Below are 22,834 nucleotides of genomic sequence, written 5' to 3' on the forward strand. Positions count from 1 at the left end.
ATCACAGCCTGTTCTCCCATCTGTGATAAACTCTGTGCATTACAGAGAGACTCCAAGAAAGAACTGTTTACCAAGGAGAAAGGGAGAGAGAAGTACCTGGAAACACAGCTCCACAGAGAAGCATATGGGGTGCAACTCCAAATGCAGGCATCTCTGATTGGATGTAGTTTACTTTGGAGTCAGAAATCCACGGAGAAGCAGGGCCAGAACTGACAAAGTTCAGTTTGTTAATGTGTATGCTCAGTTGCACAGCCACAAAGATCTTGATGTAGGATTTACTTTGACAAAACCATTGTTAAATAGCAAGAAACCCCTCTTGTGCATTGGCCCTGGAGATCTACCAATATCCTGGTCCTCTCTTTGCCTTTGCAACCACAGGTCTGATCTTTTTCTGCTGGCTACTCTTGTATTCTTTGTTTCAGAACAGGGTGGTACACCAGAACCCCGGGGAGCGGAATTACCACATCTTTTATGCTCTGCTAGCTGGTGTGAGCGGGGAGCAGAAAGGTAATTTCATTTTCTGGGATACGTCTCTTGTCCTGTTTCCAGTCCAACATGTGAAGCAGGTGTAAGTCAGGGCATGGATAGTTCATGTACTTGATATGTAGCTGCTTCTTGAAGGCCAGCCATATGGTGATTTTGTGGGAAACAGAAAGGAGAGTTAAGAGTAAGAGGCTGAGGATGACAAAAATTCCTTATGAGAAAAGACTTCAGGCATTCTGTGCTGAAGGAAAAAGTATGTGCACAGTGATGAGGTTAGTGATAGAGGCAGAGGAAGGGTAGAGTCTTGATTCAGTTGCTGGTGGGAGCTGTTCAAGGAGTTCAAAGGATGGACTGATAGATATATTTTTAGAACGAATCTTCAGTATAGGTAATAGTAGAGAGAAGAATTACAAAGACCAGCGACGTAGTGGAGATACTAGAGCCAAAACATGTCCTGTGTCTGAACAAAGGGTTTATAGCTCTGTACTTGGGGAAGGGAGAGGTGGGTCTGAAAAAGTGCACACAGAGAAAGTGGCGGCTGCAGCCTGTGGATGAATCCTCTTTGTAGTGCAGCATCCCCCTAAACAACGTTTGTGTGTGTCTGTCCCAGGCATTGCTGAGCACTGATGGTGTTCTGGTGAGGTCAGATAGGCAGGCAGGAAGATGTTACAGTTGTACTCTGGTTTTGAGGGCCTGGGGAGTTTCTTTATGCTTTTGGTTTCTGTGTGTTAGGATAATCAGATGGAAGATTTGGGCCTGACAGAGCAGAAGGGAGTAGGATTTCAGTTTAAGGGGGTACATGCAGGAATGGCTACTTAGGTCAATTCAGAGATCAATCTAAAGCAAAGGAGAGTAGTGGGGAACATGGCTATTATCAATTGCTTAGGGAAAACATACAAAACAGATTCTTTTCTTCAGCAGATCTCTGCTATTCCTCCCCATCTACTTCTCCAAGCTGGTGTCCCAAGCTGCTTCACCTCTCTATCTGTAATGTGGTTTTGGCTCTTGATCATCCTTGCCTCCTTTCTCCATTGATCTTTTAGCTCTCCTATGCTCTTTTCAAAATGGGGGATCAAATCTGCAGATAGTGTTTAAGGTGTGGTTGCACAGCAAATATACAGAGACCCAATTCTGGTTTTACATTTAGTTTTATGAACTATGTTCAGCTTTTAACTGCTGCTTAGCACCAAATGTCTTCAGAAATCTGACCATGACTCTCTGAACTCTGTGTCAAGTGATGATATCTAATTGAGAGGTCATTACCATATGTATACAGTTAAGACTATTTTTCCATACACTTTTGGAGCTAGAATTAAAAGTTTTTTTCTTGAGTCAGTTCAGTATTGAGATATTCTTCTGAGACTCTGCAGCTTGGGATTTGACTGTTCTAAATTATTTTGCATACCATCTGCAAGCTTTGTTACAGCACACTCTCCCACTCCTCTTCTGTGATCTAAAAGACTGGTTGCTAAAGAAATTGTTGTCTCTCCCCTGCCTCTTTTTCTTCTGTTGCAGAGAGCCTCTCCCTCTGTGAGCCAGAGACTTATCGCTACTTGAACCAGTCTGGCTGTGTGACTGATGAGAACCTGAATGATGTGGAGATGTTCAGTAAGGTCATGGTGAGTCCAGTCCTAACTCCTCCTGAGCTTTTGGGCACAGTCTCATAGACTAAACATGCTGCATGATCTAGATCTCACAGGCAGAATTTATTTGCCCTAAGCCAGAATTTGGTGTTCAACAAGTCCAAAACTCAGCTAAAACAAGACTAAAAAAGTGGCTTTAGTGTACAGAAATGGGGAAATTTGGGAAACAGTCAGTATGAATAATAATCTAGAATGATAGAGAATTTGGGGTAGCAGAACCCCACCCCATAATGATTCGTGGAAGCCTCCTAGATAGCCTGATTCAGGAAACCTCAGACTGAACATTAAAAGGGGAAGGGTTTGATCTGAAGGTACTGCTCTCCAGAAATATTCCAGTGAAGTCATATCACCTGGGCAAACCACCTATTCTGAAATATCACAGAGATTTAACAAACACCTGTTTATCAGAGGTTAAGGGATTAGCAGGATGAATGTGCAAATTCTTGTTTTATTTGATAATGCTTGTAGGCCTGAAGGCTTTAATAATGTATGTGAAACCAGATAGGCAAGATGAGTACAGCAAGCTTAGGATTTCAGCACCTCCTGGTTAGGTGTGATTTAAGGGAAGGAAGCACCTGTACAGCAGAAGATTCAGTGGCAATATGGCATTTATTCTTCAGCTGAAGAGATGCTGGAGGAAAGAAGGGAACGAGAACCCCAGACTGCCCCACTGACAGGGTATAGGCATGAAGACTAGGTCCTACCTCTCAAAGTCAATTTATGCCTCAAAAACCCTGGCTCACATGCAGGCATTAAGAGGGAATGTGCCATACTTCCTTATTATCTGATAATCTCTTTCCAGCCATCTAACAGTTAATGCTGAAAGCCTGGTTTCAAATCTTGCTGCATAAATCTACTATACTAAGAATGAATTAAGGGGGTTATGTGGATCAGAGTAAATTAAGTATCTTACATGGATCCATCCTTCAGGGAAGAAAATAAGTGAGAATATGGAAGCCATCCAGCAACGTCTGTAACCTGGCTGTAATTCTGAGTTTTACATCTTACACACACCAGACCTGGCTCCGGTGGTTGCATTGTACTTGGCTGTACATACAGCTAACATTAGCTGTTTGGTTTTGCACAGACTGCCATGAAGGTGGTGGACTTCAGCACTGAAGAAATCAGAGACATCTTCAAACTTCTTTCTGGCACACTTCATTTGGGAAACGTTGAATTTATGACAGCCGGTGGGGCCCAGGTTACAACAAAAGCAGGTAAGTAGGACCCTAGCAACTTGGTAGACCATGCAAAGCTCCATAAGGCCCCCTATAAAGCCCTCTCCCTTTTCCTTTCTCCCTCTGTTATGCTGGTCTGCAGTACCTTCACCAGCAGGTTCCCTGTAGTTTAACGCTTCAGAAGCATTGCCACAGGATGTATGGCTCCCAGGTGCCAGTGGGATTTAGTTGGGTCTGTGGCCCTGTGATCCATTTGTGCTCCTTGATATTCTTAGACCGAGTCCACAGCCTCAGTTTCTCTTTTGGATTGAGAGAGATGGAAGAAATAGGATCAGGAAGGAGTTTGAGATAAAAGTGATCTGTTAGAGACTTTCCCCCATCTTCATTTGAAGCAGTTGCTAGAATGCACTCTGTTACAGTTATTTAATCTGAGCTGGTCTGCAAAGTGAGTCCCAAAACAGACAGAAGTAATAAATATGTATTACAAGTGTTTCTTCAAGTCTTAAGTTAATTGCCTCTCGTCTTAACATCCAAGTTTAGCAATCCCATGCTCAGACTGCAGTATCGTGCTTTTACAGAAGCATATCTTCTCATGCAGTGTTTTGCTGGTGCTGAGTCTTAAGCATGGTTTTGCTCTTCCTGTTGTCAGCAGGAGGGCTGACTAACATGAGTTCCTGACTGTGCTTTATAATGGGTATGTGAGCTCCAGACTGGGTATGTGAACCTACAGCTTTGGGTGTGCCCCAGAGAATCAAGTAAGGGGGAGTGTGTTTTGTGCTGGGGTTTAGTCACCTGCCTTGTAGAAGTCCCTGGGATTTCCTCACAAAGCTGTAAAGATATCCCTGTGAGTGATGGGGATCCATGTAGGAGAAAAACGTGTGTCTTCCTTGTAGTGCTGAATGTTGCCAGTGACCTCCTGGGCTTGGACGCCTTTCAGCTTTCTGAAGTGCTGACACAGAGGTCCATGATTCTGCGTGGGGAGGAGATCAGCTCCCCTCTCACTGTGGAGCAGGTAAGTGTCCTAGTGTATGCTTCCACTTCTGCATTTCCAGGCCCTGAGTCTTCCTCTGTGTCACCCATTCCAGCCGAGGGCCTCCTGCTTCCTCAGGTATTTTGCCCTTATTGGTAGCTCAGGTCCCAGTGTTGACTCTGCTTTTCAGGGGAGTCCACCTGCAAATGCCAGTGCACAATACTGGTTTTAAGTCACCTTCACTCAGCAGGAGCTAGTCATACTTGTGTCATGAGAAGGTGCATCAGATGCTTTGTGGTAATTGCATGTGTGCGTGCTTTAACCTGCAGAGCTTCTAGGCTGCACTGTGTTTACGGGAAGGTAAAAGCTGGCACACAATTCCCACAAAACATCGGAGAGATGTTAGGCTGTTACCCTGCAGCAGCTTCTTTCTGGATCCATACAACCACAAAGGAGGATCAAATAAACTGATATGTAGCTCTTGTGGTGTTGCTGATCACTTGAGGGCACTCTTGGTGTTTTAGGCCCATGCACAGATAACTGCAGAAAATCCTCTGTCATTAATAAAATGCAAGACACTGGAAGACAGGGAGTACTGTTACTAGGATGGAAAAGGCACCATGTTGTGGCAAAATGAACATCTGTAATGGAAATCATGTGCTGGCACAGACTGCAGAGGGTTATCAATCCAACGCCTACATTGGCAGAGAAGCCAGAGTTACAAGACTCTCTCTGATGGATGTCTGTCTAACTTTCCTTCAGATTTCCCATGGAAGGAATTTCACAGCATCTTTAAGTATCCTGCTTTAGCTGCAGTGGAGTCTGGAGTTGAAAAGATTTTCCTCATATTTTAGATTATCCCAGCTGTCCACCTTACAAGCTTTGGCTTCTGTGAAGTTTTTCATGTGGTGTTCTCTTTTCTAAGCTAAACAATCCAGTTCCTTCAGTGCTTCCTTGTAAGTAATTTTCTAAATCTCTTTGTCTTCTGTCTCTGTTTTCCCACATCTTTTAAGAAGTGGAGTGCCCCTAACTGGGGCAAGTTGTGTTCAAGGTGAAGTCTCAGCAGTGCTCATTATGGTAGAGTAGTTGCTTGTTTTCTTGTGGTGGACACACATGATAATATATCACAAACTAAGCTTTCCTTTAAGAAATGGTCTCCTTTTTCTGCATAGTCTGTGACCTTTCTTTGCAGTGAAATTGTGTGAAAAATATTTTTCAGCCTGTAGTCTGTGGTAGATATCCTCAATATCAAACACCACTGTTTTCTTCTCAGCTGTCTATTCTAAATAAGCCACATCTTTCTCTAGCAGCGCTCAAGGTTGGATAACAGATAATACCAGAGGCACTTCATGCAGTCCACAGCAACGGCATGCAGTTGTAGGATTTACAGTCTCCCTGAACAGAGCTGTCCCTGATGGTACAGCTATTCCTCACATGTGTGTGTACTGGACCCCACACTTACTGCTTGCAGCCCAATGAAGTACCAAGGCCACAAAAATTTGATAGCACCTGGATGCTGCCATTTAGCTGTCTTCATTAGGTGAGCCTGTTGCACTCAACACTGTAAAGGCTGCTCCTGCCTAAGCCCTAAGTGCTGCACCCACCTATTCCCACTTGTGGTGGGGTAGAATTGCTGGGGATTTCTCATTATGTAATGGGCTCGTTACCCCTCTGAGCTTTGACATTTCAGTGGGCTGAATGGATGAACTGGCCTCAAGGCAGGCAAAGCTGGGAGGATGAAAGGAGCCTTTGAGAATCTCGTTTGAGCCATATGTGGGGAAAGTGGCTTTGCTTACAGCTGGATGGGGAGGTGCTGTTCCTGGAAAATGTGTCCAACTTACTGCATAGACAGATACACTACAGAGGCATGGCCTTGAGGGCATTCTTAGTCCCAACCAATAAGGCAGATCATCTGATGGAGAGAAGAAATAGCCAGAAAAGGCGTGTGCGCCCATGCTTTGAAATGTTCTCTTCAGTGGAGAAGGGAGGTTATTCTGTGTCAGCTTTGAGCTGCTGAAGAGGAAATAGTACCAAGGAAGAGAAAAGGAGGAGAAAACCAGTGTGGTTGGGTGAAAAGGAGGATCTGGCAGGCTGGGCCTCAGAAGTTTGTGAGGCACTGGAAGGGATCAGAAACAGTTGGCCTGTGCCATTAGCAAAGAGCTCATGTTATTTAGGGTTGTAAAACTGAAGCGGGTGAGGGTGCATTTAGAAGATTTGTCATTGCTGGTCTGGCCTACTGAAGGAATTGCCCTGCTGGTGTCACAGGCGAGACAGAGGGAACAACCTGTAATCTATTTATTGTGGTTTATTTATGAAATAACAAGATTACAGCTTTCACCCTACTTGATTATTTCATGTACTGGCTCGCTCTCCCCTCAGCATTACATTCTCTGGAATTCTCTATATGTCAACTTCTTTTCCCAGTTGGGAGTTTGTGGCTTGTCCAAGAGGGTTGGGCAACAGCTTGTCTGGGTTTATATTGTGCAGTTGCAGTTATCAGTCTCAGGTACTACCAGCCGAGGTCCTTGGGCATGCCCTGACATTTGTCTCCACGTCTCTGATCTCCAGGATCTTTCCCCACTTCCAGAATCTTTGTTCCAGTCATGATCTTTGCCATCTTCTCTCCTGGCTCCTTTTTCTGTCCTCTGAGATCATGTCTTCTTGTTAGGGACCCTTATTTTTGGCCTTCTCGTCCTTCCAGAACCCTAAGCTCTGGTTTCCCATTCTAAATAGTGTATGTGCAGAAGACAACGCATGATCAGACTCCCAATTTGTGGTTTTGTCTCATGTCTCTTTATTAATTGGAGGATTTAAGGTGTGCCACTTTTGTTTGTCCAAGTGTTATCAAAATATGCAACCAGCCCATTCCTTGTGCAGCTATCAGGTAGTAGGTTTTTGCTTGAGATACCAGAAGTTTGATTTTGGATGTTCATCCACATGCTTACATACACTCAATTATCTTACTGCCTGTTAGTGATCTCAATTTAAGTTATTTTTTTCATGTGTGACACTTGTTTATGGTATCTGCAGGGGATGTTGGGTCAACTGCAGAAAGTTTCCACCTATGAACTTCTGGAGCATGTGTCCTGGCTGTTGGCCAGCCTAATTGGATTCCAGTAGGATAATGCTGTTTGCAGGAATGTTTTTGGAAAGAGAATTTTTGAGGGCAACTTGGTGACAGAATATTCTATTAAATCCTGCCCTACCAGTTTTTTGAAAACTGAGCAGACACCCATTTGACAGCTCTGCTAGGAGAACTGAACCGAGATACCTTGCCTGTCACTGCAAATGTTGGCGCAGGTGATACAAATTACTCCCATGGGCTTAGTTGTGAGGTATTTTGCCACCTTCCCTGTCCCAGCACTTGTTCCAAAAAATGCCACCGATTTTGTTATTTCCTTCACCCTCTCAAGTGCAGTTACCCAAAGATTATGGCTTGTTTGTGTGTGGTCTGGCTACTTGAAAACTTGTTACAAATAAATACTGCACTGTACACAGCCAGTACAGAGGACACGAAACCTGAAGAGGAGCAGAGGAACCTGCAGTCCACAGGGACTCGTGTGCCCTTATGCCTTCTGTTCTCTTTGTGACTCATTTTTTCTCTCTGTATTACAGGCAGCTGACTCCAGGGACTCCCTCTCTATGGCACTTTATTCCCAGTGTTTTTCATGGCTCATTAGCAAGATTAATACAAAGATCAAAGGCAAGGAAAACTTTAAGTCTGTGGGCATCCTGGATATCTTTGGCTTCGAGAACTTTCAGGTCAGGATTTTGTTTTTTGTGGGGTGGGTTGGTTTTGGAGATGTTGATGCATTTTGGAAGAAACTTTGGTGGGTTTGCATCCTGGTAAGGATAGCATAGGGCATTCTGGAATCTCCACCCTGCCACTTTCCCCTGAAAGCAGAAAGATATATTCAGCTGCCCATTTCTGCCAGCCATATTCATACAGGCTGATGTTTAAGGTCTGGTTTGTGATACAGACCCTAAGCAGATCTGCTGTGATAGATAATACTGAATTTTTGACTTGTATGCAAACCAGCTATCCAAAATCCTACATGTACATTGTTTGTTTACATCTGTTTTGCGTTGTGTGGGGAATCCTGCATGTGATGCTTCTAACTACAGCTGATGTGGAATGTATGTTGAGCAGTCATAGAGTGACTGCTCAGATATTTCACAGAAGAGAAAGCCCTGTGACCTAACAGTTCTAACAGAACTGTTAACAGAAGCAGAAAGAATTTCTTTCTTTCTACCAAGAAGAGAAACATAATTGTCTTTAGCATGCTTTACTATGAATTAGGTTTACTGAATTAACCTTGCATGGGCTACAAAAGCTGTTTTCCTATTGGACCTCTCCATACTGTCCTCCTCATATCCACCTGACACCACTATGTTTTTTGGCTTTACTCCAAGCCTGACACCTTCCCTTTTGCTAGTATAGATTCTTTTAGAGCTCAGGAACAAGAATGTAAAATCTGATAATTGCTTCTTCTTGCAGGTGAATCGTTTTGAGCAGTTTAACATTAACTATGCAAATGAGAAACTCCAGGAATATTTCAACAAACACATCTTCTCCTTGGAGCAGCTGGAGTACAACAGGTGACAAACAGTGGGAGTGGGGCCCCACTGCTTTCATGGGTAGTAGGAGGGAGGACATCACTTCTCTTGAGCTGCTCAGTCCCTGCCACTGAAGCAGGAGAGGCAGCTGGGCCTTAGTACAGCCCTGACCTTGGATGTGTCTTGATAAGCATTGTCCTTGTGCTTTCCAGCACAAGTCACTTGTCTCCAGGAAAAAGCATTCTCCATTGTAGTGTTTAGAAACTCCAGAGTTCCTTCTGTCTCTCAGCTGAATGGAAAGTTCCTGGGCTTTAGCCCATTAGAATATATGGTCAATGGGTGTGTGACTGACTTTGGTAATGATTTATCTATGGCAGTGGTGGTGTAATGCAGATGGAATCCTGGTGTGCAAAAAGGAAATTCCCTAAACATAGACAATTAGAGATATCTGACAGCTCTTTCTGTCCTAGAGATTCCTATACTATGAAAAGGACTCTTTTCCTTAGCAAGATTTACATCAGGCTGAGCTTGGGGCCTTCTGCACAGCTTTTTCCTCTTCTGTGGGCTTCATGTTGGATTGTATTTTGTGAAGTACCTGTGATGTTCTAGAGTATTTCTGCTTCTAGAGCAGGCTGCTAGTCAAATACTTCAGTTGTTGCTCTGAAACAGAAGCCTTTATGTTTGTGAATGAAAGAATTGAATAGGGTCAGTGAGGGCAAATGAGAGCAGCCTTGTAAAGGGAGACGGTTGAATAGGCAATTCATTAAATTCTAAAGATTGCAAAATTGCAAGGCTATTTATGTGCTCACTTCTCAGGCCAGTTCCACCATTGCAGGAATCCTGTATTAAAAATGGTACCATCATGACAAATTATTTTTTCCTGACGGTTGCATGGAAGTTTGAGTTCTGTGGCTAAACTTTGGAAGGAATGAGAGGTTTTTTTATTGACTACATATCAAATTATTCTAAGGCAATGTACTTAAAGCTCATCTTTCACCATATAAGCTCTGCTCCCTCAGGCTTATTAAGCAGATTCATGTATCTCATCTTAATGCTTTGAACATTAAAGTATGAAGCCTGGGCTGAAGCATTTGGAGGCAACAGCTCCAGTCTCTTCGAAATGTTAGTCTCCACCTGAAAGGAGGAGGTATCAGAATGTCAGTAAGTAGCTTCACACATAGCCTCTAGTCTTCCTTGTATTCTTAAGAGTTATTCTAGGCTTCTCTGAATTCTGAAAACAGACATATCCTGTATTACAGGAGTATAAGAAGATGGTAAGGGGGAAAAACACATTCAGCAGATTAACAGAGTGTCATGGGTGATTTTCAAAGCACATTATTGCACTACTGTACCTACATCAGCTCCTATTCTGAAAGATGCAGGGCCACCTGTAGGTTCCCTGCATGTCAGGCCAAAGCTTACCTGTGTCACTCTCTTCAAAACTCCCTGAAAACTCTCTCCAGTCTCTTCTCCTGGTGGGCCTGTGAACTGTGGTTCAGTCTTCTGGCAGATGTGCTTCAGGTCTGCTTTCCAGATTGGTGTGTCAGCAGCTGACTCTTGAGGCTGTGTAGCAAACTGTCCATCATCACCGCTGTGTGGGCTGATGCTCGTCACTCCAGAAAGAGCACAGGCTTAAAATTCATGTGAAATTTGCTCAATGACTATAAGAAAAGCATCAACTAAGTCACTGGTATGGATGAGAAAGGCTGTCTCTTATTTCCATCTCCTTATGTTAGCAGTGCATTGTGTCCCTTACTCTTTTCCTCAGCCATAGCAAAGCCTAATTCCTGCAAATCACCTTGAGTCCTGGGACAGCTGCCAGGCTCAGTTACTTCTGCTCTCCTACGCCCCAGGACCTTGGATCTTGCATTTCACAACTTTCTTCTGTTTGTTCTTGACTATTAGGGAAGGGATAAACTGGGAAGCCATTGACTGGATGGATAATGCAGAGTGCCTGGACCTTATTGAGAAGGTAAGCAGTTACCTGTGACAGTTTCTAGGGATCAGTGGGGACTGCTGAGTGTCTTGAGATCTTCCCTGACATTTCCTGGTTTTAAAAGCAGATAGTTGCTTAGATGCTCTTCCCATAGTGACCTATCAAAAGTATGAGCTATTCTATCCATGGTTCCGGCTCAAGAAAGCAGATCTCAGCTTATTGTTGAGAGTAAGCTTAGGAAGGGTATCAGTTTTAGACAGGGATTAGCATTCAAGTAAAACCTTAATGTGATTTTTTTATAAACCATCTCCACTTATGATCTGCTTGCTGAATGCATTAACTGTCCCGAATTCTGCTTTCAGTTTGAGTTTTGCTGGGTATGACTCAAGGGTTATTGCTCAATGGTCTGTTCAGATCTCCAGTTCTTGGCTTGGTGCTGTGTAGTTAAAGCTTTTGCTGACTGTAAAAGCTTGTCTCTTGTTTGGCTGTAGAAACTAGGTCTACTGGCTTTGGTGAATGAAGAGAGTCGATTCCCCAAAGGCACAGACAACACCCTTCTGGAAAAGCTTCACAGCCAGCATATGGTAAGTAAGAAAATAACCTGGCAGGCAAATGATCAGTATGTTAGCCCCATCAGCATTTCAAAACCTAAAGTGAAGGTTTTGTTGATGTAAAATATGTGCTTTGTGCAGTAAATTTAAAACGCCTTAGGCCCGAACCTGTGAGTGTTTAATAAGGCTGCGCTGAACAGCAGTAATATGTAAAGCAACCTGAGAATGCTCTCCTGTGCACACAGAGGAGAGGGAGTGTGCATTCCACAGGCTGAGGGCAGAGGTTTGAATCTGCAGCATGGGATGGAGTCAGGTTCTGCTGTTCTGCGACGGGACACGAGGCAGCACCCCGGGCACAGGATGTGGCTGCACAGCGTGTGTGGGTTTCTCCTGCCAGCTGACTCACAGCAGTCTGCTCCAAAGCATGTCAAATCTGTCTCCTGGGGCTGGGGACGGCTTTTACCTCATGACTTTTAATGAAAGCTCTCTTATTGTTCCTAATTAATTAAATTCTTTCATCCTCTGTCTTGTGTTCTGGACACAGTAGTGGAACTTTTTCATGCAGGTCAGAAAGCTATCCTGGGGACACAGAAACCCCGCTGAGATCACTGTAGCAATCCCTTGCCATGTCTCTGCTACAGCCAACACTTTGTTCTAAATAGTAAATAGACTGAAAACAAAGCAAATTAAAGCCTGTAGCATGGACTTATGGAATAATTAGCTACTTTAGTAAGAGCATTGTCAGCAAATATGTTTTCTAGTCTTCTAATTCAGGCTTCATCCAAGCCTGAAAACATAAAAATCTATATCCCTTATCTGAATTATTTTAATTGGTATAGATGCAGATATTATCATTTTTCATATTTGCATTGTAACTCTGCTAGTAATACTCATGACTTCAAATTAAAAGCAATAGCAATGACTTTTGGTTGGCTACTTACAGCTTTGAGGAAATACATACTTTCTTTGGGCTTAAATCAAGGCTTTCAATTTAGTCCACTGTGGCTTTGCCTGGTATTACAGGTCAAGAAATGTGAGAATGCCTGATTTACCTTCTTTTTTAAAAACTGTTGTTGGTATTTCTTCATATAGAACTAATGAATATTTTTAATGTATCACTTGTTATGAATTTTCTTTCTCAACTGTCCCAAACTCTTCAGTTTATGTCCAAATGGAGACGTTTCAAAGCTCCTCTTTCTTTTTCCTGCTTGTTTCTGAATTTGTCTACATATTTTTTTCTCTATTCTTTTCTGAGATAAATAATCAGACCAGAATGCAGTTCCCTTGGTAAGAAGGTACCTGTGGTTTATTGTACAGCAGCATGAGACTGCCAGTATTATTTTGCATTCCTTTATGCCCCACTACATTTTGGTTGCTATTTTTGGTGATTTCTGTGCATTGAGTAGACTTTTCATTAAGCTGTTCATAGTGTCACCTCTGTCTGCTTTGAGGCAATAGCAGTTAATGTAGAACTCTAGGAAGCTTGCAAGAGATGGAAGAGGCTAAGTGCAGGGAGGAACAGTGGAGAGTGCTCTAGGATTTGCATTTGCTGAAGGCAAAAGCATTTTTTATACCAGTTAAAGTCTCTAGTGCTGGCTGGAAGAGCATTGGAAGACATCCAGGCAGCATTGCTGGGAAGCCTGATGAGAACAAGCCCTCTTCTCTGTATTTTCTGTGGAATGCTGTAGTCTTAAGGAGGAAAAGCCTAAAGCTGGGATTTAAGAGAATATGACCTCTGAAACAACTTGGAGAGAGGAGCAATAGGGAAGATAGCAGAAGGAACCAAAAGTGTTGTGAGCATGGGTGAAATACAAAAGTTTGGTAGAGAGGGAGAGGAGAACAGGATGCCAATCCACATGAGAGATCCAGTAGCAGTCGTATTTGGAGTGGAAGACAGGGAGGTTTGTGGTTGAAAAAGATGACTGTGTGGGGGGAAGGGAAGAGCAATGAAATGGGATCAGTGTGAAGAGAAAAACAACCATGAAAAAATTTTCAGTAGCACTAACAAATGATCAGCATCAGAAGCTGTCCACCTGCTAAATACTGCTAAAAGATCTTGAAGATGAAGAGCTGAATTACAAACAGCATCATGTAACATGTTACTTAAAATTTTCTTAGTACTTTAGTACTTTGGGATTATATTAATTTTTAGAAATTATTGTAGGAAACTATAGACCTATAGTTCTGATTTCACAGTTGTGTAAATTCACAGAATGTAAATGGTCAGTTGCCTCAATGACAGGAGGCTCTGTAAGACAGTCTCCTACAAGCACTGAGGTTTTCTGCTGACTCACAGGGCAAGGCTGGTCTGGGCCTCATGAGACTGATTGTGTTGTAAAGTGAAAATAAAAAGGAAAAGCAGCACAGATAAATGTAAAACGTTGTGCCTGAAGGAAAACAGTCCCGATTTCACCTTTGAAGTGATGGCCCTGAAGTGACTGTTGCTCTTCAGGTGTGAGACCCAGACAGAGGCTGTGATGGAGTTCCATGGAAATACCAGCACAGGGCTCAGCAGTAATAAAAACCCCCAAAAGAAGTAGTAAAAGCTTCCATGAAACTAACAGTAAAAGTAGAAAACATTGTTATGGAATTGTATAGTCTGTAGATCACCTTCACTTTGAACCACGTACAGCATGGGGCCCCTCCCCTCAAGGAGAGCTTCTGTCAGAAGTGGTGAACAGCAGGTCTGGGACAGCTTTAGTGCTACAGAAAACTGCATTGAAGGGAGCTGCAGTGTGGAGACAAGACATCTTGGGTGGGTGTGATGGGTCTAAAAGTCACACATGGCCTGTAGAAGATTAATGGCACTAAGGGAAGCCAGGCTTAAATCCAAGCAGCTCTAGTTCAACATATAGTTGGTTGAGAGCTCCCTGTGAAAGGACACTCCAGTGCAAGAAGTCTGCATGGGTTCACCTGTGGAATGAGCAAGTATTGCAAAGAGAAATCCATTTGGGGTTACTAATTAGGCAGGCCTCAGAGAAAGAATTAGAGTTTGAGGGGATATTAGGATGAAAGTATGATTTACTTGCTTTCTTTGTACTCTATCCTACATAGCCAGTGCTAGAGGCAGAATGCTGCTGGATAGATTGTTGGTCTAGAGCAGCATGGCTGCTCTTCAATAGTTAAAATGGTTTTCACAGAACAGAGAAAGGAGGGGGGAAATGAGAGAGGAAAAAGAGAAAGGAAAACTGAATATTGAATGTAGGGGAAGAGAGGTGCAGGGAAAGATGAAATACAGAGGAAGACAGGAAATTGGTATGTTATTTCCTTTGATGAAGAAAAGGTGTGGAGGTGTTATGCAAGCTGCCATTTTCCCTGCATCCTGATCCTGTGTCCTGCACCACATGGTTTGTGTGGAGCTCAGTCTCCTCAGGTGTCAGACACACAAGAATTAACATTTCATCCATGGCATGCCTCCGCAGCCTTGATTCTGCAAGCCCTTGCTCACATGAGAAATGCCTTGAAGGGCTGGATATTTCCATCTTAAATTTGAGTAACATATTTGTAATGTAGCTGCAGACAGCTGCAGCAGATGTGGTCGGGCTCTGCAAGAGCAAAGGTCCTTGCCCATCCCAGCCTTGTCATAGTCATGACAGAGTTCCTGACTGACTTTTTATTCTTATACCAGCATTATAAGACAACTTCTTTTTCTTTCATTTCAGAGCAACCCCTACTATGTGAAGCCTCGGGTGACAGACCATCAGTTTGGCATAAGGCATTATGCAGGGGAGGTGGGTGTTCCTGATGTGTTTGTGAGATGCTTGGTATATTCTGGACTTGAGGTTCTCAATTCTAGATTCCAAAAACCAAGAACGTCTCTGAGCTGTGTGTTTCCACACATCTGATGTCCTGTACCAGAGCACAACAAGTGTGATGGGTTTAAAATAGCATGTCACTCTCCAGTGCTGTATTCTCCAGCTGGGATGCTTGAGTTTCTCAGGTAACTTTTTGTTTGGGGGATAAATTCCTTACTTCTGTTTTTCATGCTGTCTTTTCTTGGACACTCACAAACAAAGGAAAACTCACAAGGAAAATTTGACTTTTGAGGAGGAGGAGGAGGAAAGGCTGAATACCTGTCGCAAAAAGGAAAAGGTTCCCGAGCCTTCAAGGTTAAATGTTGCTCTTTGTTGTGAAGAGATGTGAAGCAGATGAAGGTGTGTCAAGGGAGGACACCTGCACATTAAAGAAGGGCTAACCTCCTCCGAGAATAATCTGCTGAGCACTTGTGGTTGGGAAGCTGGGGCACTGGGTGGCTGTTTTCTTCACTGTCCTCAAGTGAGTAGAGTACCTCACACCTTGCAGAGGATTTTCCCACAAACTCTCTCCTGCCAGGCAAATCTTTGCAGCTTTTTCACTTGTTTTTTAGGGTGGTTTTTTTTGTATGTTTTTTAACTGATGGCTAAAAATCACTTTCTTGCCAGGAACTGCAGAACTCTCTAGTTCTTTGACCCCAGAAATTCAGATCTGGGCACATGCCTGCAGTGTTCCTGTGTAGCTCTGCTGGAGGCTTTGTACATTGGCATGTAAATGTGGAAGGACTTAATGATCTGCATGGCTGCTCTAGTGGCTGTGTCTGTGTTGCAGGTGCTGTATGATGTGAGAGGCTTTCTGGAGAAGAACAGAGACACCTTTCGTGATGACATTTTAAACATGCTGAAAGACAGCAGGTAGGCTTGTCAGGAGGCCACATCTGTTGGGTGGAACTAATTACATTCATGTAATAAACCAGACCAAGGAAAGCAGTTGCTTTTGCCAGAGCATCAGGCATTATTCTTAATCATTCTTCTCTTTGTGCTGAAGTGTCCTGATAGAAGAAAGGAGAGCTGGAGAAGTCAGATGAGGCACAGATTTAATCAAGACTCATGTTGTCCCAGTTTTAAAAAGAGCTTTAACAGCATGACAGACGTCCCTTCAGGCAATTTGGTTTTTTCCCTTTCCCCTTCCCTTTTCTTTCTTCCTCTTACCTCCCTATACCTACAATGGCAAAGTTTTCCCTGAGTGAGTCAATGCTCTTTGCCATGCTATCAGTTGCCAGCCTTTGTACAGATGTACAGATGCTGCTTGTTTTCCAGCCTGCTTGTTAGTGAAAATCATCTGTCCTTATCCAAGCCAGACTGAGCTGTTGCTGTGGGACTGGGCATGGACTCTAATGTTATATCCCAGAGCTGCAACATGATCTTAGAGAAATGAGCTCATTTTGATCTTGAGCAAGATCTGGGATACAGAATCAGGGCCTAGTAGGAGGGAGGCATTTAATACTACAGAGTATCCTACAAGTCTTTGAGCAGCAGCTCCACCATGTGCCTCTTACCACAGTCCATGTATTGCCTTTGGGCTCCAGCCTGGTGAGCCTGTTTCAGAACTGCATCTTCTCTGAAGCTGCTGCAGAGTGTGCACTGAGAACCTTTGAAACAACCTGAGGGAGCTGAGACTATGAGCTGCTCATAGTTGTCTTACTTGGACAGTAGCATCTGGGGAGCATTTTACATGAGGCTTGAGGCCAGAATTGTGGTTGTTATTGTCCAGCATAATAGAAGGGCTCAGGCTTTTTCAACGTGCCAGAAGGGAAGTTGGGCCAGAAGCAGCCATAACAATAAACTGGTACAAGCAGCTCTGAAGAACGTTGTGCAGCTGTGTAAGAACCAGCACCAGTGTCTCAGGAGTGGCAAAATGGTGGAAGATTCCCTAGAACTGGAGGGCTAGCTACATGGAGGGTAGCTCTAGAACTCCTCTGGCTGCAGAAGAGCTGGGATTCCAATTTCGTGATCATGTCATGGGGGCTGATCACGAGAGCTAGTTTGGGAGGTGTCCCTTGAGCACTCCCTCCTTGCTCAAGGGAAGTATCCTAGCCAGTGCAGAAGGGAGATCTTCCTTTGTGTAATATCCTACTTGAAAGTGTGGGAGGGGACTTCTGGCTTTGCAGCTGAGTGTGCCATACAGGGCAGCCCACAGGATCTGGGCAGCCACGTGGGAAGTATTTGTTTCCTTACTGAAGTATCAGCTGAACTGCTTCCTCTGGCACAGCAGGTATAAAAATTAGGTGTTTCACAATAGGACAGGGCGGTAGCTGACAATAAGAACCATCTTCTCACAGGTGGTAGGTACCTTGCATCTTCTTTAATTCTTCTCCCTTAGGCTGGACTTCATCTATGACCTTTTTGAAAGAGTCTGCAGTCGTTGCAGTGAAGAGACACTGAAGATGGGCACCCAGAGGCGCAAACCGACTGTCAGCTCCCAGTTCAGGGTATGATGTTTTCCAAGAGAGCAGCAGGCTTCTGGGGAGGAGCAGATGGGTAAAGCAAGGCCTGCAGCCAAGAGGAGTCATTCATCCTTGTTTTGTGTCCAGCACTGAAAATGTGCAGGAATGTTGCAGTGCTAAAAAAAGACAGTGCCACTGCCCCAAGGATTTCTGTCTGGTATGAAATGTGAGATGATAAGCTGGAACCAAGTGGCAGAGGAAAAGAGTACTTTGCTAAGTATATGAAGTTCTTGAGGTTCTTTGATCTTTCATACTGGTTTGGTGTTTCAGCTAAGTGTATGTGTCCTTTTAGGCCACATTTTTACAGGTATAGTGACAATCCCAATAAAACCTTATTAGGAGGACCTTGCAAGTATGAATCTCACACACTTAGATTGTCTGCAGACCTTCTGTTCATTTCACTGTTTTGTTTTCCTGTATTCAAAGTTTGAGAGACTTGTAAAACTACCTTACAAAAGCTATACAGCTCCAAGAACAAGGATGGCCATATAAATAGTCTTAAGAGCAAACTGTGTGGTATGTTTTGGACAGGAAGGAATCTCATGGGTTATTGAAATTTTGGTAGGCAGAGTCAAAGGACTTTAGGAATGGGAGGGCTGCATGAAGACCTTATTGCATCAAATGTAGCCCCTTTCCCTTCTGTAGTGACTGATCCTGTGGGTCTCTCCTGCTGGTCTTTAGGATTCTCTCCATTCCCTGATGGCCACACTTAGTACTTCCAACCCGTTTTTCATCCGCTGCATCAAACCAAATACAGAAAAGGTGAGTCTGTCCCCCAGCCATATGTGTGCATGTGACATAGGCCTGCATGGGCATGCCCTTGCACAAATGCCTAGCAGGTGCCTCAAACTGAGGGTAAGAGCAGTTCCTCCCACCTTCCCTTTTCCATTCTAGTTATTTCACAGTTGAGAAAAAACACATCCTCATCCTGGTAATTAAAGACTGCATTCTGAATATGAGATTATATAGCCATTCCCAACTTTTTCAGTGCTTTTGAAGCCTGGAGGATTAACCAGGCTTGTGCAGAGTTCAGAGCTGTGGAAGAAGCAGCAATCACTCCTGTTTATAATGCCTGTAGAGAAATCTGTTCTGGAATGAAGGGCTTGTGGAGTAGGCACTGTCTCCTGCAGATCCCTGGCTCTGAGGCAGTGGAGGTGGACGCATCATGAGCAAGTCACAGTGCTTAGGGACAGGCTGGCTCTTGTACTGTGAGCTGTGGCAGGAGGACATGCTGCTAACTAGCTCTGAACTGATCCTTTTATTTGTGTGTTTTGAAACCATGAATGATGTGGCAGAGGATAGGCTGCTTAGGGGATTTGTGCCAGAAAAGAATTCTGTAGTTTGTCTCCAGTTTAACTGAAAAGAGAGACTGCACAGAGAAGTGAGTCAGGGTTCTGCAAGCTGTATGTGTTCAGACATTGTATCTTTGCTTTCCTACCATAGTCTGACTGTGAGTGCAGTCTGCAAACTGTTTTCCTTCTTCCAGAATCAGCCCAGTTCCCTTCTGTCCCTAATTCTGCACTATGCAGTGTTGTGAGGTGGCTTTCCCCTTGACCCAAACTTCCCCCTTTTTACCTGGCATGCCCAAACATGCGGGGTTGGCTTTTTGCAGCAGAACAGATACAGAGCCTGTCACTGCCTCACTTACTTGGTTTTGATTCTGGATCACTGTTTAGGCGCCGAACCTCTTTAATCCAGATGTGGTGCTAAATCAGCTCCGGTACTCCGGGATGCTGGAGACGGTGAAGGTTCGGAGAGCGGGTTTCCCTGTACGGCGCCTTTTCCAGGACTTTCTCAGCAGGTAATTGCTGTCATTGCATTGTATTGTATGCTGGAACAGCCCCAAAGTATAGAATTCTACATGACTGTTCCCTCTTTAACTGATTCTTCTGGTATGGATCATCTGTGGGATGTTTTTCTAACCATGGCCTTAATGCTCATATCATAGACTGGTCTGGGAGACCTTTTGGAGATTTGCCTTTAGGCTAAAAGTCAGAATGGAAAAATAGCCAGATGGTCTTCGGTCTTTTTTTCTTTGTCTTTTTTTTTTCTTGGTAGCTTTGCCACAGATTTGCTGGTGTGATGCTGTGAAACCCAGCTGGTCATAATATGTAAAAGGAAAATACCATGCTTAAAACCTTTAGGCAGCTGAAGAAAATTCTAATGGACAGCATAGTTGATGATTAATATTGGAAGGAGTGATTATTTCTTTTAATGAGCTACATCAAAAGGATTTTTTTGAAGTTTAAGGCTAGAAGGGACACTGAACATTGCTTCCTTTGTCTCTTGGAGCACTAAATGCCACCCCTACACTGAACAAAATAACTTGTGTCTGATGAAAGTACATGTTTCAAAAAGACAGTTGTTCTTTACTGAAAAATTCTGTTGAGTTTGTATTCTTTTACTGGGATTGCAACAATAATTGCCAGTGTGGTAGGAACAGATAGAGGTTGGGGGATGGAAATTTCCAAATTGGAAGGCAAACATGAAGAGGGAGGGTCCCAGAGGAAAAAGGACTAATGAGAGGAGGATAATTAGAATTAAAAGATTGGGGAGAGGGGGCAGTTACTGTCATCTGTAATCTGATGAGATTCTGTTTTGTTCTTAGGTACAAGATGCTTGTGAAGGGGCCAAGCCTCTCAGACAACAGCAAAGCTGTATGTGCAGGTTTTCTTCAGACCTATGACAGCAGCAAGAAAGAATGGCAGCTGGGTAAAACCAAGGTACTTCATCAGTGTGGGGAAGGGTATGGCTTTGCTCCAGCTGCAAGGGGACGTGATTGCCTCTGGTTAGATTGCAAGGCAGTGCAGTCATGATCCTTTCAATACACTGGCCTATGCCACTGACCTGCAGCATCTCAGATATTTACTATATTATGCACCTAGAGGCATAGCAGGTTTTTTGGATTTTATCTAAACTCCTAATTGACCAAGCCAGCTTGATTTTGTTGTGTCTGATCGAATTTAAAAATTCAAGGGGAACAAGCATGGCTCTCATTTTATGTAATTGTGATGTGTGCCATGAACTCTTGCCTCTTGTGCCAGGTATTTCACTCTGCTTGACTAACTGAAATTCTTGCCCAAGGCAGGGAGCTGAATCTTGGTATATATCTAAGCTACATCACCAGATGTGTGACAGCTTTCTGTTGGGGAAGCTCAGATGATGCTTTTGCAGCTAGCCCAGATGCTAGCATACATTTTCCATGAGGGGGTATCCAAATGCTTCTGCCCATTTGCGTAATTCAGATCTTGCTTCTGTTTTGGTGAATGTTTAACACTTCGCTCTTGCCTGGAATAGTCGGATTTTCATGCTGAAATAGACGTGAGCATTTTGAGGTATATTGGTATAGAAATCTGGGAGTGTGAAGCTGTCTCTATCACAACTTTCTACATACTCCAGTAAATTCTTCAAAGAATATTCCAAGATGGATGGTGTCCAATGCAGGCAGCATTTCTCAACAGTGGCTATGCAGTCCATATCTAGAGCAGATGGTAGCACATCAAAGCAACTTCTTGCTTTTTTTTTGCCCTTAAGCCTTCAGAAAAGTACTTCAGAATATTTCCAGTGCCACAATGAAACCAGAAGTGATTCTAGTGAACATGCACATTTAATTTGTCCAGGAGATCAGATAATGACATTTGTTGCTTTGAGCAATTATTTGTCAGTAAGTGGATAGACTATAATATTTATTACAGCAAGACCTCTCTCTCCTTTTCCTAGAGGACTGATGATAGTCTAGTTAATAGTCTGGGCTATGAGCTCTATGTGCAAATCAAAGAAACCACTGGCCATTGTTGTGGGAAGGACATGTATTAATCTGGAGTTTGGTTGTTTTGGTTTTGTTTTTTTCCCCCCGTGCCTCCACTGATGTTCCAGAAAGAAGATTTTATCACTTAGCTGTATTTCTGGTCTGTGATTAAAGTGTTTCCCCATCTTTGATTTTGGAATCAGGAGTCTCCTCACTGGTGCCTGCAAACCAGGAACCATTTTGGTGATTCCTGTCCCTGGATAATCCACATTGCTTGGGTGACTGCCAGTCCCCCAGGCAATTCAGTGTTAAAGCCTGTGAGGAGAGTGTGTGTTGCAGAGCTGTCTGGAAGGCTTAGAAAATGGTGGTTAGAGCTGGTAAACACAGAGTTTGAACTTCCTAGCACGGCAAGAGGTGGAAGATTGCTGCCCTGCATTAAGGGCAGCACGATGGAGGACCAAACTCACATGCACATAACTCACCTTTTAGAGTACAAAAGGTTATAAGCTATACAGCTGGAGTCCAAAGCCTAAATAGACTAACAACAAGCAGGAAATCCAGGATGCTTTGAGCCCCTGGAAGCTATAGGTCCCTTTTCTCTTCAGTCCCCATTGTGCATCATGAAGGACTGAGTCCATCTGTCTGTTTTCACTCACTCCTTGACCTGCACAAATTATTTGGGAAAAAACAATATGGGTGGTAATTGTGGCAAAGAAAATGTGTGTGTGTTTTGTCAAAACTCTGGATATACGCCAATGTATTTATTTTTTAATGACTGTCCTGTAAACTAAAACCTGACTGAAGAGCTGTATGTGGCATGTTGGTACACTGCAATCTCTCTGTTTGGGCACTGGATGCTGCGAGTCTGGATATTGTGGAAAGAAAGTAATGATTAAGAGAGGCAATCTTTGTATTCTTTATGCCTGAGCTGGTTGAGCCATCTGGTTGGTTACCCAACTGCTGGTTGAGCAGCTGAGCCATCTTCTTTGGCTGTAGAAGTTACTTTCTGTTGGGCATGGCTTGTATTAGAGATGTGTGTCCTGGTAGAGGGGAGCAGTTCTATTTATTGAAAGAATGGATCATTCCAAGGCTGTCCTGGCACGTTCCATACTTGCTGCCATGTTGAATGGCTGGCCAGCCTCTGGCTGCTCCAAGGTGCTGTCATTCCAAGGTGTATTAGCCTGCCATTTCATTCTTCAGATGAGTTTCTTTGCATTCTTTCCCATGCAAAGCCATTTCATTCCTCCGTTGGAGATCACTTTGCAACTCAGCTTTGTGACAGTGCCTCCAGAAAGCCTGTCCCTAGGAAAGCAGCTGCCAAGGTGAGGTCTTGCAGAGCAGGGTGCTTCCTGGTAGTACCTTCCCTGCTGTCTGGATCCAGCTGTTGTGCCTTGGATTACAGACTGCTTTGTCTGCATTCATGTTTCAGCTGGTGCTAGGTAACATAGGCCTGGAATTCTTGGGTTGATGGAGAAAAGAGCCTTAATTTTTCCAGGGTCTTTCAGGTAA

The 22,834-nt window shown here is 43.6% G+C and overlaps 1 protein-coding gene across 3 annotated transcripts in view; it reads left to right on the forward strand.

Moving 5' to 3' along the window:
- The window catches only part of LOC121335518 (unconventional myosin-X-like), an 88,027-nt gene that overhangs the window by 28,600 nt on the left and 36,593 nt on the right, over positions 1-22,834 (forward strand). For all 3 annotated transcript variants that reach the window (XM_041403759.1, XM_041403760.1, XM_041403761.1), the window contains 14 exons: positions 423-507; positions 1,999-2,102; positions 3,214-3,343; positions 4,198-4,316; positions 7,890-8,036; positions 8,773-8,873; positions 10,737-10,803; positions 11,259-11,351; positions 14,981-15,049; positions 15,903-15,985; positions 17,454-17,562; positions 18,259-18,339; positions 19,254-19,378; positions 20,186-20,300. In XM_041403759.1, the coding sequence (XP_041259693.1) occupies positions 423-507; positions 1,999-2,102; positions 3,214-3,343; positions 4,198-4,316; positions 7,890-8,036; positions 8,773-8,873; positions 10,737-10,803; positions 11,259-11,351; positions 14,981-15,049; positions 15,903-15,985; positions 17,454-17,562; positions 18,259-18,339; positions 19,254-19,378; positions 20,186-20,300 (1,428 nt within the window). The remainder of the gene's footprint in view (positions 1-422; positions 508-1,998; positions 2,103-3,213; positions 3,344-4,197; positions 4,317-7,889; positions 8,037-8,772; positions 8,874-10,736; positions 10,804-11,258; positions 11,352-14,980; positions 15,050-15,902; positions 15,986-17,453; positions 17,563-18,258; positions 18,340-19,253; positions 19,379-20,185; positions 20,301-22,834) is intronic.

This window comes from Onychostruthus taczanowskii, unplaced genomic scaffold (genome assembly GCF_017590055.1).
Source record: "Onychostruthus taczanowskii isolate IOZ18803 unplaced genomic scaffold, ASM1759005v1 scaffold20, whole genome shotgun sequence".
In the NCBI taxonomy this organism is placed as follows: Eukaryota; Metazoa; Chordata; class Aves; order Passeriformes; family Passeridae; genus Onychostruthus; species Onychostruthus taczanowskii.